Source organism: Panulirus ornatus, chromosome 52 (genome assembly GCF_036320965.1).
Source record: "Panulirus ornatus isolate Po-2019 chromosome 52, ASM3632096v1, whole genome shotgun sequence".
NCBI lineage: Eukaryota > Metazoa > Arthropoda > Malacostraca > Decapoda > Palinuridae > Panulirus > Panulirus ornatus.
The window spans coordinates 10,310,630-10,329,733 of NC_092275.1; the positions used below are offsets into that span (position 1 = coordinate 10,310,630).

At 43.1% G+C, this 19,104-nt stretch overlaps 1 protein-coding gene across 2 annotated transcripts in view; it reads right to left on the reverse strand.

Moving 5' to 3' along the window:
• Positions 1-325: 325 nt before the first annotated feature.
• LOC139765057 (aminopeptidase N-like) overlaps positions 326-19,104 on the reverse strand; it is a 39,196-nt gene continuing 20,417 nt past the window's right edge. For both annotated transcript variants that reach the window (XM_071692145.1, XM_071692146.1), the window contains exons 2-18: positions 18,661-18,906; positions 17,456-17,896; positions 16,728-16,936; positions 16,236-16,391; positions 15,797-15,927; positions 13,921-14,098; positions 12,591-12,774; positions 11,263-11,398; positions 11,032-11,113; positions 10,731-10,914; positions 9,623-9,959; positions 6,337-6,479; positions 5,695-5,885; positions 5,173-5,340; positions 3,389-3,532; positions 2,414-2,486; positions 326-907 (exon numbers count right to left, since the gene is read on the reverse strand). In XM_071692145.1, coding sequence (XP_071548246.1) covers positions 734-907; positions 2,414-2,486; positions 3,389-3,532; positions 5,173-5,340; positions 5,695-5,885; positions 6,337-6,479; positions 9,623-9,959; positions 10,731-10,914; positions 11,032-11,113; positions 11,263-11,398; positions 12,591-12,774; positions 13,921-14,098; positions 15,797-15,927; positions 16,236-16,391; positions 16,728-16,936; positions 17,456-17,896; positions 18,661-18,906 — 3,177 coding nt within the window. In that variant the 3' untranslated portion in view covers positions 326-733. The remainder of the gene's footprint in view (positions 908-2,413; positions 2,487-3,388; positions 3,533-5,172; positions 5,341-5,694; positions 5,886-6,336; positions 6,480-9,622; positions 9,960-10,730; positions 10,915-11,031; positions 11,114-11,262; positions 11,399-12,590; positions 12,775-13,920; positions 14,099-15,796; positions 15,928-16,235; positions 16,392-16,727; positions 16,937-17,455; positions 17,897-18,660; positions 18,907-19,104) is intronic.

The following is a 19,104-nucleotide window of genomic DNA, read 5'->3' on the forward strand; positions in this document are numbered from 1 at the left end:
TGTCGTGAATGAATGATGAGAATGAAGCATTATTCTTTACTGTCATGTATCCATCTGTATAGATTAAAAATGTAGGATACCATTACTCTCCTCCGCTAGATAATCTCGACATAGACCATCAGAACTTCTGTTTATCGTCTATAATCTTTAATTTCTTTGTATTCCCTGACCTAACTTCTGGCATGTACTCCATAATTTCAAGTGAGGGATCTCTCTCTCTCTCTCTCTCTCTCTCTCTCTCTCTCTCTCTCTCTCTCTCTCTCTCTCTCTCTCTCTCTCTCTCTCTCTCTTGAAATCTGCAAGTAGAGGCATGAAACAAAGACTCTCTTTATCAAAATATTATTAAGTACATATAGAAATAGATAACTGAATGGCACAGATCTTTCTAACTTTTTATCTTGCTTTCACATGGAGTTGCTTTACATATTTGAATTTCATCTTTCTAAATATGAGCAGCATAGTTTTAGTTCACCATAGTGAGAGTGTCTAGAATTATATATTTCACTTGACTATAGTCATTAAGTTAGAGATGCTTGGTGCCTATCCGCTGCCATATCTATGTAAGACATGTAAACAAATTTGAAAACAGAATCATTAGACAGTTCAGATATATCAAGTTCCTTGTAACCTTACGTAACACGACCAGACCAGGCTAGAGTTGGTCACTTCTTTCTTCCGTGGGTCCTCATGCTCTCTGCTGTGCGGGTTTGTTCTGTTTTATTTGTGTCTTCCGTTATTTATGACTCCTGAGCTTGCTGGAGTAACCGTTCTTCTCTAACCAGCCTACTACCATATCGTGCTTTGCCCTCATCCAGGCGACGTTGATTTCAACGTTCTCAATCACCTGTTTGACGTCCAGCTCAGCGGAGCTCAGCTGCTGTGCGTGTGCTTCACAGAACGTCAACAGCTGCCGGAGAAGTAACACGATAATAATGATGACACCATTAACAATAATGATGACATTAACAATAATGATAAATTCGTTTATATCTTATTTCCTTTCCCGGTGTAGCGAGGTAACAACAGGAGCAAACGAGCAATAGCCTCATTTACCTACATTTCCAGTGTGTGTGTGTGTGTGTGTGTGTGTGTGTGTCATGTATAATGTACCGACACCAAAGGTTAGTATCCACAGCCAAGCCTCACACACCACCACTTGGTTTACCTTGATCGCTCCATATGCAATGGCTCAGTCCACTGACAGCGCGTCGCCCCCTATATACAAAATCGATACAGTTGGGTTAATTCCACGCACGGCACTCACCCTTCTGAATACTCAGGCCTCGATACCTTAAAGCCTCCTCCACTTCATCCCACCACCTCCTTCCCCTTCCTCCCTCCTCCCTTATTCCTACTACTTCTGACACATAGGTTGTCTTAGCCACTCTTGTCTTCGCTCACTCCTCCACATGCAAGAACCATTTCAACACACCATTCGTTCAGGCTTTCCTTACACGATCAACCCGCCTGACGCCATATATCAACCTCAGGACATTTCATATCCAGCATGTCAACCTCTTCCTTTGTTTTCAATTTAAGGCCCAAGAGAGGCACTATACAACACTGTCTCTACTTCAGACATGCCCTTCTTTCCTCTTGCAAAGATTGATCTGTCTCTACTCCGTATTGCACTGAGGATCTTAATCCCCCCTACCCTTTCCATCCCATGACTCACTTCAACCCCTATGTATCCATCCGCTGCAACATCCACTTCCTGCCCTCAGGTACGCCGTCCTCTCCCAGTGAAAACCCTACATGCATTTAGCAGTTTTCTATCTACCCACATTTTCTTAGAACCTTCATAACTACAGCATGCTGTCTTTCCAAATCTCCACAAGTGTCATATGCATTTCACTGTCTTTCTTCATGTACTTTTCACATACGTAAACTCTTCGAAGCAAACATCCGGTCGACACACCCTTTACCTCTTCTTAAGCCACAATACTCCTCCTCAGTCATATGTTCCGTGCATACCACCAACCTCTAAATCTCGCTACCTCTCTCCTTTTTCACCAAATTCATCATAGCTCACTTCACCATAAATCGGCCTGTCATCTAATGCATTTACAGTCCGTCAAAATACGCATTCCATCTCTTTTATATCTCCAAACAATTGTAGACAAAAGTCCTTCAGCGCTCCTAGATTCTGAGGTCCCAAGAAGCACCTCTTCGAGGCAGGATCGACTCTGGCTATGCTTCACGAAGCAGGAAGCTCGGACTGCTTCGTTCAGGTGTTTCCCAGGTCCCAGTATGCGCATGCTCGAAGCGGCTCCCGACCCTCTGTCTCTGCAGGTCGAGAGAGAGGGATCGGTACAGCTTCGATCAGACGTATAATGAGACTTTTGTTCACAGCTGAACAACCAGCGGTGTTTTGTTTAACGAAAAATGGAGGAAAAGGTGGAGGAGGACTCACCTCACTGAGCTGCTGCTTCGTGTTGAAGCTGCGACTCACTACTCTGATCATGTTCATCACGATGTTTTTGAAGCTGAAAGATAAGACGAATAGTCTCAGTGTCCAATATGCATTTATATATATATATATATATATATATATATATATATATATATATATATATATATATATATATATATCTTTTTCTTTCTTTTAAACTATTCGCCATTTCCCGCGTTAGCGAGGTAGCGCTAAGAACAGAGGACTGGGCCTTTTTTGGAATATCCTCAACTGGCCCCCTCTGTTCCTTCTTTTGGAAAAAAAAAAAAAAAAAAAAAAAAAAAAAAAAAAAAAAACGAGAGGGGAGGATTTCCAGCCCCCCGCTCCCTCCCCTTTTAGTCGCCTTCTACGACACGCAGGGAATACGTGGGAAGTATTCTTAATCCCCTATCCCCTATATATATATATATATATATATATATATATATATATATATATATATATATATATATATATATATATATATATGTATATATATATATATATATATATATATATATATATATATATATATATATATATATATATATATATATATATATATATATATATATATATATATGTATGTATATATATGACACCAGTCTAAAATAATCATTCGACTTTTTCGGTGAATCTTTTGGCAATTGAGTGTAAAAGGGACTTACCAGTAAACCATCATGGAGATCCGATGCAAGTTTTGTACAGTCTTGTATTGACTGATCTTATACTCCCAGTTATGTTTGCTCAAAATGTGACTCACAATATAAACAGAAGAAAAAGATCTTTCCAAGGAAAAGCAGTATGACAACTCCCATCAGAAAACAGATCTTGATAAATATTTGATTTGTAAACGACTGTGGTTCCTGCTTGCTTACCTAACTTAACATGACCCGTACTTACAAACTATGAACTTGCCCATTGACGATGATCTGACTTGTCTTGACTTGTACTCACAAGGTATAGACTCGGTCCCACTCGTTGTGCAAAAAGTCCCAGGCAAGGGCGCGTCCCATCTCGTTGCTGGCCACGACTGCGAACACTGTGTAGGAATCCTGCTTCCTGATGCCGCTGGAGGGAGTGAAGGCCATCTCCAGGTACCTGAAGCAAGAGAGAAGTGTGTGACGCTATAGAGGCGAGGAGAGTCTGAGCATAGAAGATGATGGGGTACACGAGGCACTGAGGATGGGGGAAGCGTAGAAGCTTTGGGAAAGAGGGAAGAGACAACACTTTGGAAAAGGTATGAAAGATTAAGCTTTTACCATACCAGAGAACGTTTTGCGACTAGACGCTAAGTATTTTGATACTGCACTTAGGAAATGTTGTTAGTGTAGTGATACATAGGAAAGGTACATAGTGGAAGGGCAAGTTAGTTTAGTGATACATGGGAGAGGTATATGGTGGAAGGGTAAGTTAGTTTAGTGATACATGAGCGAGGTATATGGAAGGATGAAGTATAGGATGATAAAAACATCTTTCTGGTTGGGGATTTCTTAGCTAGGGATGAGCACCAGGAGTCCTGTGTTGAGGGGAAGAGGAGAAGAAATTTGTGTTTCCTGATGCCAAATTGGAGGATATTCTGGCGAATATTCCATGTTCGTTGTCCAGGTCGGGGCATACTATATAATCATTGGGAAATAAGAAGACGTTTGAGCATAGCACAGGAATCTGATCTGTAGGTTCACAGAGAAACGTAAGAAGTTAGTTATATCGGTATTGCTGCCTAGATACGACATAAATCCCTGTACCCTCAGTAAAACACTGGGAATAAACAGTAGAATTGAGACTCTCTGTAGGGATGAGGAAAACATCTTTCTTATAGATTGAGGGATACTTTTAGCCGAGATAGAAGCCTCTTTGACAGATACTTAAATTGAATAGGGAAAGCCCGTCTTGGCAGAGTGTTAAGCTCTTTTTATCGATAGACATAAACTAGTTAGGTACTCAGAACAGGAAAACAGAGAAAGGGGTTCAGGATAAGAGGGAACATGGCAGGATGAGAGACTGACGCAGGATAGGAATAAGGAAAGCATGGAACTCTGCCTAATACAACATCTAATGGTCAGTTTTCAGTTGGTAGAGGTCATTCCACAGGTAGCGGCGGGGGACGGGCCGATGATAGGGGTACATGACGGGATGCGTCAGTTGGCGCCGCAGTTTAGAAACGAGGCAGGTCGGGGGAAGGCAGAGTACAGCAGCGTGAGACCAGTTGCCAGGTGGAGGCAGGGAACAAGGCGACCAGGATGGAAAGCTTCAAGTCCAGGTTATGGGGTTGTTCACTCAGGAGGCCGCGCTCCCCACTGCATCTGCTGCACGTGCGTATATATGCCATCGAAAAAAGCCTATCTACGCAGATTTACGCAGTTTGCTCTTTCTTATTGAGTATTTGTCGCTTTTAGTTTCTTATGCACTATTTTCTTAGACAAGAAGCTTCTATCTGTCGCTGCTCCACCACATTGGTTTCGTTATGCGCATTGGCACGTCTGTTCCTCTGATTAGTTTGATGGTATTACTGAATCTTTTCCATGATACATTCATGTCGTCTTCATACTACCATTACCCTGATCACTCTATCATTACCCTGGTCGTTCTACCATTACTCTGGTCATTCAACCATTACCCTGGTCACTCAACCATTACCCTGATTCTTCGCGCATTACTTCTTGGCCTGGTCGTATCATGTAAGGTGGTCAGTAAAGTAACAAGAGTAACTACAGCAAACTAAGAACCCCTCCACTAACCGTGTGAGGAGCCACACAGTCTTGGTGCAGCCCAGAGCAGAGAGGAGCTTCGCTTTTTCTGAGCCGACGTTCGATCTCAGGTACTGGTCCCATGCGAACTGCCACTCAGCCTCATCCCCTTGAGCGATGGCGTAGCAGTACACCGTCGACTTGAGGTTAAGGGGTATGCTGGTGAAACGGAGACTAAAGATGTGATGGATGTAATGAATGAGATCATTAATGTGGTTATACTTGCTACATGAACAGCTAGTGATGTGAGGAGGAAGGTCAGGAAGATGTCTGACGTTCTCCCCTCTGCTTCTTGTTTACACTAACTTTGAGACAATATAAACATGAATATTCATGAACACATTGAGAGGCTCTTTAAGGCTCTATAACCATTCCTGTTGTTAAAATTGATTTAGAAACCGTATAGATTTGAGTTTTGATTGAAATTTCTAAAGATACATGAGGTTCTATTGAGGGAATATAGATATGACTAACAAAATATTAAGAAGTTTCCTTGAGGTTTTATTGTTTCACCTGTTATTGTCTGGATTGTTCATCCAGTGAGCAAAGAGAGAGGAAGCCTTGTAGAGACAGTCTGGATGATCCAACTTGCAGGCCCAAGAAACGGCCTTCTGCCGCTTGTACTGGTCCAGGAGCGGGTCGCTGACACTGTCCTCGAACCCCACTGAGTCATATAGCGGCACCAGGATGTCCAGCAGGTAGCTCTGGAAAACACAGGAGGACGATCTACACCTGCAGGTGAAATTCCATCATATTCAACCTAGAAAATGAAAACTCTTGACCGGGTAATATCACCGACCCCCCCCCCCCCCCCCCCCCAAGATATATTCTTTTTCTGTCACATGAAGATCAAAGGGTTGAGCACTGTTTGTTGTTCTGCTGGAGAGATGATGTTCCCTAGCAACACTACCCAAGCCACACCATCCTAATAACACCTTCCTCGTAACACCTCCCGAGCAACAACTCATAACAAAACTTTCCCATCGAAACAACACCACCCTAGCAATGCCGTCTCAGCAACACCCACCCGGGAACACCTCTCTAGCAACACCGACCCGGGGACACCTCTCTAGCAACACCGACCCGGGGACACCTCTCTAGCAACACCTTAACAGTGGTTCTCTTGTGGCACCTGTGGCCAGGTGGGTCGTTCACCTTGAAAGCACCGTAACCAGATGTCCTGCTAAACATCGTCTTCAGGAAGTCGAAATTGTTTAGAGCTGCTTCCCAGGGCAAGTACTCTGCCTCCCTAGGAAGGTACGTACACAGATGTAGAGCGGCTCGGTAAGAGAGGTGACCTGGGGAGGAGAGGAAAAGAGGGAATTAAGTCTCGGGTGGGAGATACAGACAGAAGTTTGGGAGGGAGCAGATGAGAATTTGGGCAGGGAACGAAAGCAGAGGGAAATAGATTAAAGTGAAGAGATAAAGGAGAATTAACTTCAGACGAGGAAGTAGAGGATAATTATGTCTCAGAGGAAACATAGAGAGACGAATTGAATTTGGAGAAGAAGGTATATGGACATTAGGGAAACTTGGAGATCAAGACGGAAAAGATTATTAGAAACTTAGAGAGAAAATCACGGGAGTATTTTGGTCCATTTGTTTCTCTGGGAGAGAGTTATAGGGTCAGAAATAGGCCTAAGACAGCTCGACAGAATAATGCTTACTTGAGTGAAAGCAGAGATACAAATAGGGCTTAAGAAAGAGGTGCTGGGATGATCATGGTTCAGGTACAAACGGGGTCGGGGAGAAAGGAAGAGAGAACAACAATGCCCTCAGAGAGAGGCAGAAGATGTAAACGTACAAGAAAAATGAAAGTAGAAAAAGAGGCTGGGAAGTAGACAGTAAACATTAATGTATAAAACTGTCAACAACTAACATTTGTTAATGCAGTGGAGTTTGTTATCATTTGTATTAGATAATATGATATAGAATTACTGCTTCGCTGTTATCAACGATGTGTGGGAAGAAAACCTGGACCCCTTCATGGAACCATGAAGTGGGTAGTTCAGAGTGCAGACGCGTCATGGTAACGGTGGAGGGAATAACGATTATAATAATCACCTTTGAGATATTCCTTATGCTGTCATCATAGAACCTGTACTGTGCACGTCAAGACTTAACTACCGCAAATATATGTACAGAGAAAACCATCTTATATTGATGTATATACTGTTGCACCTTATTACATGACCTTTTCATATTTTTCCCAGCATTCTCCTTTCTCACGCTCTCCTAAACTCTGTCGCCATCTTCAGGAAATCCTGTCTGGAGTCTGCCATCAGAGCCGCATCATCTGCAAACTGTGACTGGTTCACCCCTCAAGCTCTTACAGCTCCAGTACAATGTAGACCTAACCTTCTTTCTAAGACCCTCGTGTTTCCCTCCCTCATCTCCTCATCCGTCAATAGATCAAAGAACCATAGTGACGTCACACATCCTTGACGCAGACCCACCTGAAACCAATCACCTTCCTTCCTGATCGCGTACATGCTTAAACTACCGGTAAAAACTCTTTAGTAACTGTCCGTTTACTCCATGCATTGTTGCACCTTTTACATGGTCTCTACCATCTCTATCACACGTGTTCTCTATGTCCATAAATGACACATGAAGTTACAAAAACAGTATTCACCCACCAGGCATCTATCAATCATTTAGGCAGATATTGCTAGCATATGACTCATTACTGCCCAAACTGCACTCGCAATGCTGCTGCTGGTGCTATTGCTGCCGCTGCCTCTCTTTCTCGTTGCAACATCTTTTGTCTTTTTACGTTGGAAGTTCCAGTCACTGACAAAAATCCATATCAAGGCCCGACCTTCATTGAAATGTAGAGAGGTTAATGAAGGGGAATAAGAAGAGACAATGGAAAGTATTTGCGAATTATGGAAGACATGAAAAGCCTGTTTTTTTAGATAGTGCCATGTCATAGAGAAAGACATGAAAGGGTAGAGATTTCCAACGTTTCGACGTGAAGGGGAAGAAAAAGTTATCAAAACGGCAGACTCTTGAGTTGCTAATGGCCACACAGTAATCACGTGACGCAGTATTGCGTGGTCTAGCTAGTGGTGGGCCACACATGCACCTAGCTTTCGGGTGCAAAAACCAAAGTAATACCTACAGAAGAGAGAAAGTGAACCAACATGGCGGGGTAGGACAACCGGCTCAAGGCTTGAAATTATCTTGGGAGAGTTGATAAGTCGGACCGCTTTCGACTCAATTAAGGATACAGAGTAAGGATACAGAGCTAGAACCACCCCAGATGTGAGAGCAGCATTCCAAGGACGAATCAGTCCTTTGTATAAACGGAACAAAAGAAATTTCGACATCTAAATAAGAAACCCAGTTTGTTCGAGGCAGACTTAGCTCTTTCCGTAATGTGGGATTTCCAAGACAGAGTGGATGTTACAGTAATACCAAGTATGTTCACTGAGTTAAGAGGTGGAATCACAGAACCGTCGAAGAGAAAGGAAAGTTGTGTGGAATTTTCGAAAAAGAGATGGGCACAAACTGGATCTTGGAGGCAGTAAACTTAACCAGGTTTCGTCTCCCCTTCTGTGACATCCTGTCCAAGAAGTTGTGTCGTGACGAGATGTAGATCAAGTGAGAGAAGGAGGATCAGAATTAAAGGATGTGGAGGAATTCAGTATCTAGTCATATGCGTATCAGTACATTTGGTTATTCTTAGGGCAGGAAATCGTTGATAAAAGGGAGAAAAAGTGTGGAGACAGAACAGAACCTTGAGGGACACCACTGTTGACGGAGGACGGGAAGAGGTTAATCCATCAACTACCACGGGGATAGATTGGCCAGAGAGGAAGCTAGATGTGAGAGGGCAAAGTAAGGCACGGAAACCAAATCAAGCGAGCTTAAAGATAAGACACCGATTCCATATCCTCTCAAAAGCTTTGGATATATCTAGAGCAACATCATAAGATTCCAAAAAATCTTTTAGGGATGGTGACCAGAAATTAGTCAGGTAACATAGAATATCACTAATGAATATCCCCTCAATGAAACCATACTAGTGATCAGAGAGAAAACTGTGAGATTCAAAACGTCTGGGGATATGGGAGTTGAGGAGGGATTCAAAGACTTTGGAAATGGTAGATGTCAAAGCAACAGAACTATAGTTAGAGGGGTCAGAACGACCACTCTTCCTAGGGATGGGATGTATCAACGTAAGCTTCAGGTTTCAGGCGTCATGTATTATAACAACTCCCAGAAAAAGTAAAAACTTCTTCCCAATTTTTCGCCTCTTTCCCTAAACCTCTCTCTCTCTTAAATCTCTTGAAAACAACGGGATATTGGAAATGAGTTCATCTCTCCTGTCAGTTATGAAGATACAGTCTACTCCCAGTACCACTGTGGATCAATAGCACTATAGATATCTGTTTACATCTAATGAATAAGAAAGTATTTTTCACATCGGTCTCACCAGCTTTGGCCAGGTTCATGGCGTCGTCGATAATCTGGGCTCTGTTGATGGTGCTGATGACCCGATGGTTGGTGAAGAGTTGATGGATGAGCAGCTCCCAGTTATGGTCATCATAGTTGACCCTGTAGTAGCCCGTCTCCTGCGGGTTGAAAATGACCCACTGTTCCTTACTGGGCAGGGACGGGATGGTGAGCTGTGCCTCCGAGTCCTTCATCCACACTTGGGCCTGAGTGTTGTTGAAGTTGGGGTCGTCCTCGGTGGTGTACGTCAGGGGAACCCACCACCTGTACTCGTGAGTGTCTGTGGAGTTCTCCTTCCTTAACATAAGGAATCGTTCCTATTGAAAAGAACGTCAGATAAATTAATGATATAAATGGTGAGATTTTGAGATGATTGCCTTAATCAACTGGACACGAGGGGAAACGTGAATTACCATTATTCTCAGAATAATTAGTATGGGAAGGACCTTTCCCTTGACACATATACATCTAAATCCTAACGAAGAAATAACCCATGAAGATCTAACAACTTTGGTAATAGAAATAATAATGTAATATATTTATTATGGGTTTATTTGGTAAAGAGATGAACGTCAGCCATAGAGATTTCTAAAGTAAGTGATTTTCAAAACAAGATCTAGCGTCTTTCAAGCTTCATCATTGTAAACTCTTGAGGATAAGTAGATGTAAATATCATTTGGTTCGTGTGGATCCAATAATCTTCCATGAATTATAATGGTGTGCGTTTCTTTTTCCTTGAGGCAGATATTACCTACATATGGGTGTGAATCTTGAGTTCATCTCTTGAAGGGCTACAGTAAGTCTCACCCGGAACCAGATACCAGCTAACTGCTAATTCTGACAACATATCACCTTACTAACTACTATCTTATCTGAGCTAATAACGAAGGTACCATTCCTCTCTTTTCTCAACACCACCTCACCCGAGAGACAGTAGCGGAGGTACCATCTTGTCTCCTGACCACCTTGTTACCTCACCTGAGAGACAGTAGCGGAGGTACCATCTTGTCTCCTGACCACCTTGTTACCTCACCTGAGAGACAGTAGCGGAGGTACCGTCTTGTCTCCTGACCACCTTGTTACCTCACCTGAGAGACTGTAGCGGAGGTACCGTCCGGGCTCCTGACCACCTTGATGACGGGATAGCCCATCTGCAGCGTCCAGGTGTCCATAATGATCTTAACAGTGAGGTCGTCGGGCAACGTGCCGTCCTCGTGAGCCGCCTCCGTCAGGTGCCGCCACAGGTCGTCCTGCTCAGCGTTGTCGTACTTGCTGGGGACCAGACCAACACCTCACGTCAGGTTAACATAAACTGATCACTGGTGTGTGTTTGTCAGGCAGGGTAAAGACCACCAGACCACCACTATACATAGACCAAGAATTACTTACAAGGCATCGAGGTAGTTGCTCAGACCCTTCCTGAAGGTGGCCTCCGTCAGGAAGTGGTTCATCATACGTATGACAGACGACCCTACCCAGAGATTCATGCGTTATACTAGACACAGCCAAGAATATGAGATGTAAACATATCTCAGTTTGTAACAGTTTAAAAGTTGCAGTTTAGAAAAAAAATAAATGGACGGCTTTTTTTTTTACAAGTAGAAAAGTTTAGATTGTAACCTTTCTTGTAGGTGATTTTGTCGCCATTCACTATGTTAGTTTTGACTGGATGTGATGCCCCCAAACTGTCCAGCCCGAGGACCTCCTGCATCACTTGTGTGACAAACCGCTGCTTCACCCGCCACGATGGTTCAATCTGAGGAAGAAAAGCGTCTGTCCTCACGGCCAACAACTAAGACCTCCAACATACACCTGCTGCTGCTGAGGTTGACGTATTGTACAAGTGATCATACTTATATCTTGATGTTGCTGTGCAAAAAGGTGTTGAGAGTCAATAATGTTAAGTGATGATAACAACTAATACAATCGCCTTCCTCTTACAGGACTATTCTTTCAGATAGACATGAAGAATGGTCCTACATCCTTACAGAACTTCAGGAGCGTCTGAGAACATCCACATGAAGGGGAGGGACTTGAGGAATAATGTACCTCAGTTGGCAAAGAACTAACATGTTAAGCCTAATTCATAACATTTCTTGACAATTATCATCTTGACAGAGGTCAAGCATGCCCGAGTCATAACGATCTCGGATGACAACAGGAGATGAGAAAAGAATGAAGAAATAAAAAGACGTTTTCAGATGTCTGCAAACCTGACTTAAGGATGGAAATGCTACAGGGAGAGGGAATGACAAATAAAAAGAATTTCACAGCTTCGATGATTCAAGAAAAAATGAGGTATCATGACGGCCAACCCTCACGTGGAGGTTTTCACCCACAAATATAGGAATCAGCAGCCAGACGCGTGCCTCAAGCCGAGGATTTAGAGGCAGGGATACAAGCAGACACCTCAAGATAGTAGTGGCTGAAACTATACTTGTAGAACAGAGGGAGGAAAGCAGTGTCACAGCAGACAGGGACGAGTGATTGAAGAGAGGTGATACCTTGAGAAATTATAAGAAAATCTTTGATTCTACTTTGGTTAATATACAGATGAAGAAAGAACCATCCCAGGATATAACTAATGTTCCAAACTACGGCGAATAAAAACCATCAAGATATTAACGTACAATCGAAACTACATTTTGAGGTGCCTTGCATTTGGCACTTGAAATTTATTGTTAAGATATGTAATTCCTAATGAAATATTAGATCTGACAAATGAATGATCAAATAAAGAGTATATCAACTCTTCACCAACACTGTAAGACACTTGAGCACGATGGTACCAAACTTGGGTATAATGTAGAGGGTTGGTTGGTCTGTAAATTGACTCCAGGTTTTGGCCTACAGGCAGCCCATCTTACCCAAGCGACGGTCGTACCGTCGTGCTCACTGAGCATAAGGTCTTCCTCGAGATAATAACCCAATATCAACTACATACTTACATAGTCTACGCCAATGTATTCCACGAAGTTAGCGAAACCTTCGTTGAGCCAGATGTCCTCCCACCAGTATGGAGTGACCAGATTACCAAACCACTGGTGAGCCAATTCATGGGATATTACCATGGCTATACGTTCCTTGTTGTACATGGATGATATAGACGGATCATATAACATATACGTCTCCCTGTAAAGTCAGTAGATCATGAAATAAAGCAACTGATAAGAGATTTGCATATCTAGTATTAGAGAAGGACTGGCCGTCGAAAGACAAGAGCCAGTGCAAGGCACAGACCCAATAAATGTAACAAGAACAACAGATACAAACATCACAACTTATCAGTATGCAGTAATGATAACCTGATATGAAAGCAAAACTGGATCAGTAACACAAACGCTGTCATATGATGATGTCAGGATTAGCAATAGTCTATAGTCTGTGGATTAACAGTAACATATGATTTTGAACAGTGAAAGAACTTCGCAGTGTAGCAGTAGCCTATCATCCTGAAGAGAAAAGTCTCTAACATCTCGAAAATTAAGATTATTTACTTTATCAGACATCAACATTGCTGGTATCCAGTGATGACAGTTACTAAATCTATAACGAAAATATATTTGTATTCATTACAATTAGGAAAACACATGGTTGGGGAAAATCCTTTCTATTTGCACGTCCCTTTAACATTTGTTGGCTTATGATGAACCGCACATCAAGATTCTTAACAGAGTAAGTCACAATTTACATTGATTTCTTCCGAGTATGATGTAACTTGCTCTGGTATTATTTCAAAATGTTTCTCTTGACTTAGAATCAACTTTGCTCACAATGACATGAAAAAGTTAGGCAGCTACATCTATCACAATTTCGATCTAACATGTTTTTAGGATTACCCCAGAAGATGTCACTTCATATGGTTACTGTGTGGCCATTGGCCATTCAAGATTGAGCCGTTGTGATTTCAGTATGTTTGTTTACACCTCTAAACTGTGGAAAATTTTACCTTCTCGTCTTTCTTAACAGCTACGACTAAACCCTCTCAAGAGTAGGTTTTGAACTTCCTTAAAAGCTTGTAATTATTTTTCATCTCCTTACTTCACAGTTTCTTTATTCCTACTTTACGTTTCACTTAAGGGCTGGACTTGATCGCAAGATATCGTCATATTCACTGGACCACAAATGGTTCTGGAAATTTAAGATGTTTCTTAAGTATTTTTGGATAGTCTGGGTCGTCTCTCTCTCTCTCTCTCTCTCTCTCTCTCTCTCTCTCTCTCTCTCTCTCTCTCTCTCTCTCTCTCTCCCCATAGGTCACCAGATCCAGTGCTGACTCACCTATAGGTCACCAAGCCCCAGTTCTCCATGGCGCCATATGCAAAGTCCGGGAGGGCGATCATGTCCAGCTTCGGGAGCGGGAAAGAAACATTGAAGAACATCTCGTAATGGCTCAGGATCCGAGGGCCGATGTCGAGAGAGTACTGCGCCTGCAGTAGCGCCTCCTCCCGAGCCCATACTGCCCACAGGGAAGGTCATGAACAAACGACTGGTAAATGATACTGCATCTGCCATATGTTATCACGTCATCATCAAATCTATATATATAGGAAGATAAAACCACGTTTTTGCAGTTTGATATTCATAAAGAACAAATAATCAGGTAGTGTGGTCTTGTCTTTATACATACTGGCGATAGTATGTTGGTCTTCATGGATGGGTATGTATATGATACCATCCATCTCTCCAGTGATGCAGGAATCAGTATAAATGTTACAGTACAACTCATGCGCGTGATGTAACCTCCACACCAACGACATAGAACAGTTAACAACTCCTCAGCTGCCCAAACCTTACCCAACCCTGACAGATGCGTGTCTACCGTCGCTATTCACTTGGTGACCTGTGAACCTGCCCGATGGTTGTCGCAGACTCATGAAGTGAGTTCTTGAATTCCAAGGCTCAAGGTATATATGTACAATACTTTATGTGCTGTATATATACAAGCGTATAACACAGTCATTTAGGCATATCACTGATTTTGTCTTCCATGAACAGTTTACAGCGTAAAGGGGACTGTCACTTGAAGTTATTTTTTTTCTTTTTAAAATTTTTCGATACAAAGTAAAATGATATTAGTGAGGGTTAGGAAGAGCAGGGAACAAGTAGGTCTAGTTACCACAGACGAAGGTGAAGCAGCTGTAGAACCTACAACAACCTCACCCTACTCTCCCGGCAGCCGAGGGTCTGCGTCCTTCGACGATGTTTGAGCAGATGTGTGGTGGTCGCAGCGCCGTCTTCACTGTGTTTTTTGACAGCTTCTTCATCCTACACGTCAGATTCATCGTACATTTTTCACCGTGAGGCGGGAAGCAACAGACTGCATTAACATTGATACATTTCAACTGTAACTTTGAAAATTAAGGATAAATTTCGGCTTCATAAGGATCTCTAGAAGCATTTCACTTATATAATCTCACACTTTTCCTGATCTTTATACCTGTCCTCTGTCGACTTATGTGTTACCGTGGAATGAAAGACAAGTTATGTTCCCTGGTCTCATATGACTCGCACTACAGTCCACCAGCAGTGGGAAAAGTCGAACAAATTCTTGAGTGCTTGTCACACAAGCGCACAGGCTTACTTGCATAAACACTGTTCACGACCTGACATCATCACTATTTGTTAGCTTGTTTATCAGGAAGACGCAGGTGTTTGTTTTTCTTTAGGAAATCTTTAGTCCGAGGTAGCCAGCACAACAACTGTTGACACTGATGTGAGCACAAGGCTGCCTGAGATCATCTGAGAATTTAGTTTAGATGCTCTTGATGCCTCTGTGTCCAGGAGTCTGTGATTCACACCACGGACATGCGTTTAGAGAACTGGTACTAGAATTCAAGGACTAGAGTTTGAGCCCCTCCTGGGGCGGGTCATCCTTAGCAGTGGGAACGTTACCTAACACACATCATGATCCAGGTGTATGACACCAGACCATCAGGGAGCTGTAGAAATATTGGTTCTAACCTTTTAAGACGTCGAGAGACGTCCATTACGTACCAAATGTTTAGTGAAAATCAGTATCAATCATATGTTCTTCTCTACATTAATTCATAACCAACAGAGTGTATACCACACCAATCAAGTAACAAAAGAATGTTAGAGAATGACGGAGGCTTTGCTGGCACCAGGACTCGCAAAGGAAGGTATTTATGTTTACCTTTGAAGAGGACATGATCCATGAAAGTGGAGTTCATGTGAGCGAAGTCTGACACGATGAAGGCGACGAGATACGTGGACATGGGCACCGTAGTGTTGTAGCGGTCCCACAGCCAGCCTTCCTGACCAGTGCTGCGTGTGGTACAAGAAGTGTTACCTACATAAACACAGATACGGTACACCTGCAGAGTCATAACTAAAAACAGCGACAGAGAAATAATGACCAAAGCCCATCAGCATTTTCACCTACATGTGCCAGTAGAAAGTCAAAACTGTTAAGTATCTTTTGTCATCTTCCTGAATTACTGTAGTTTTGCTTTTATGTGTTTTTCTCGTTCAACCTGGAAGGATATGAAATGATACAGAAAACTACAAAAACTGCGATTAACATTCAATATTGAGCACTGAGGGAACGACACACGAAGGGAGAACACACTCACACAGGGAGAGTCTCGGCGATGGGCATGTTGGAGATGGAGGTCATGTTCTCCTCCCTGGCCAGGTAGACCTCGAAGGTGGCCTTAAAGCCAGGTTCGTCGAAGCACGGGAAGGCGCGACGGGCGTCCGACGACTGGAACTGCGTTGCCGCCAGCCACCTGGTGAAGGAAAAATAAAAGAATCTGATCCATGGAGAAGCATCTCATTTAAGAATATAACTAACAAAATCATATACATAATGATTAATAGTACACAAAGTCTTGTGTAATCTCTAATGAAAAAGATTATGGAAATTTACTTGGGACAGACTGTCAAAGCCAAGACTGTACACAAGGAACGAGGGCGTCAGAGTAGAAGTCTTTGAAAAAAAGTCGACTGAAGAAGAACGAAAGCAAAGTTTTCCTCTTTGCAATAAAAGAAAATATTTGATCCAACTTCACAAAGACCTTATCTCGTTAACCCGTGCGTACTGTGCTTCACGTCTGCTGACTCACTTGTGAGTGCCATCTGCGTCCGTATAGGAGGACCTGTAGAAGCCTCGGAGATGATCGTTGAGGTAACCCAGGAACTCCATGGACAAGAGGTACTTGTGGCCCGGCTGCAGCTCCTGCTCCAGGTGGGCTACGTAGAACTGCCGCTCGTTGTCGTACTCGTGTTGCCTGATCTTTAGGTCTTCCCCATGTGGGTCATCTAACGCTCTCAACTGTAGACCAAGATCAAATATCAATTGAAAAATAGATGGTATATATTTGATTACCTGAGAACGTGGGTACGGTCCTATAGCAAGAGGAAAACGACGCTTGAGCACGAAGATCTGTCCCTTGAGCACGACCGTATTTTTCATGAGCATGACGATATGACGTTGGATATGCTGGCTAGGTCTCCCAGGCCATTATACCTAAAGCTAGTACGTACCATCGTGCTCAAGGGTCGTACCACCGTGCTCAAGGGCGAGCTGCCGTGCTCAAGGGTCGTACCACCGTGCTCGAGGGTCGTACCACCGTGCTCGAGGGCGAGCTACCGTGCTCAAGGTGTTGTGAAAAAAAATTTCACTGAACTAGTGGGTCATTAAAGACCTGGCCTGATATCACGAGAGACTGTTGTTGAGACGTTGTTAGATCTTGACCAATGATCAGCATAAGACCTGAGGTTAAAGCTGGATACTTCTTAACCAGTTGACCAACTCATCATCATGGAATGTCTGTCTGGTTCCCTAACTTACCATGATGGTCTCGTTCCTGGTGATGATGTCGGCCATGTGGAGGGTGATGTTGGAGGTGGGTTCCAGTGCCTCCATCTCCACCTCCACGTGGCCGATGATGCTGAAGTTTCCGTTGATGAATGGCTGAAGTTTGACCAGGTAATGGAGCGGCTTCAGGGCCCTCGGAAGACGACGGTTTGTTTGTTCTGTGGCCGAAGTTTCTGCTTCCGTTGTCGATGAAATCAAGGGTATTGAGGTTACTATAGATTTTTCTGTCGTGTTTTTTCTGCCTGAAGATGGGAGGTCTACCGACGATAGCGATGTCTCCGTCGTGAGCCTGATAATAACTTCTGCTGCAGGTTCTTCAAGTTTTTCATTGGTCATCATAGCTTCATCTGTCGTGTCTGGGGAGGATCTGCAGGGTGCTCTTACCGTCTCCTCGTCCCCCTTTCTTGGTTGGATCTGTAACAGGGATATTTCTACAGACAACTGTTGATGGAGGCTTGAAGTTATTGATTACTGACATTAATGTACAAGACAATTCATTGATGTACTGTATATGGATAGGGTTCTCCACCAATGGGACCCCTTATCATTAGCTTTATCACACATTTGTGTAAACGTCCGTTTGTGTGTATGTAATGACCAAATCATGTTGTGTGGGGAAGGAGTTTTATACACGTCAGGCCCCATCTCCCGGACATCTACTATCATACAACCTTCTAAACTTCTGTATGCTGTCCAGAGTTAACATATATTTTCTTTTCTTTTTAGTTTATTCCGTTCATCCACAAGTCTTACACTATGAAAATATTTCTTTGCATCTTTTCCAATAAGCTTCTGTCTAATCTAATGATATACCTTCCTGTTGCTTACACTGTTTACTGTCTACGTCACCAGTCTGGTTTAACAACTCAGAGGATGAGATCAAGTCACCCCTCACTCTTCCCACTTCTGTGGTGGACAAATTTAAGAATTCTAACCTTTCTCTGTAACTCGGTCCTCAGTTCAGCTACCATCTTTGTTGCCCTTCTGTGGGGCTATTACTTTCAGGATATTCCTTCCCTTCTCAAACTAAAGCATTGTACGGCGTTCGAATCCTATCAAGATACTTCAATTCTACTCATCGAAGCGCTATAGCTGTCTGTTATGAAGTATTCACTTGGAAATAGTGTCGCCAACTACAGAGGTTTTCCAAGAACTCAGGAATTTATTGTGAAACTCACCAGAGAGGCTGAGACTGGTTTCTTGGAGTCCTTGAAGGAGGCGGGTGTGAGGTACGGGGCGAAGTAGTAGACAATGAGCCCCGTCGTCACCAGTCCACTTAGCATGAACACCACCAGCAGGAAGGTGGCGCCCCTGCTCATGTAGCATCCTTGGCTCTTCCCGAAGGTGATGGTCTGGTTTGGGGGGCCGGACCCTTGGCTCGGCCCCTCCTCCCAATGGCTCGTCATCCTCAAGTTCTCTGGCAACTGATGGAAGATCGTTGGAAACAAACATATATTGTTTCAAGAATACATACATAAGAATGATACATACATAATGATATGCTAATCTAAGACATGTTCTAAAAATCAGTTCTTGTAATGTTGCTTTCCAGTACAACACCATCAGTAAGACCTTGATAATTAGTAGGCCAAATCATGCAACAAATGGGGGTGTTTACGTCG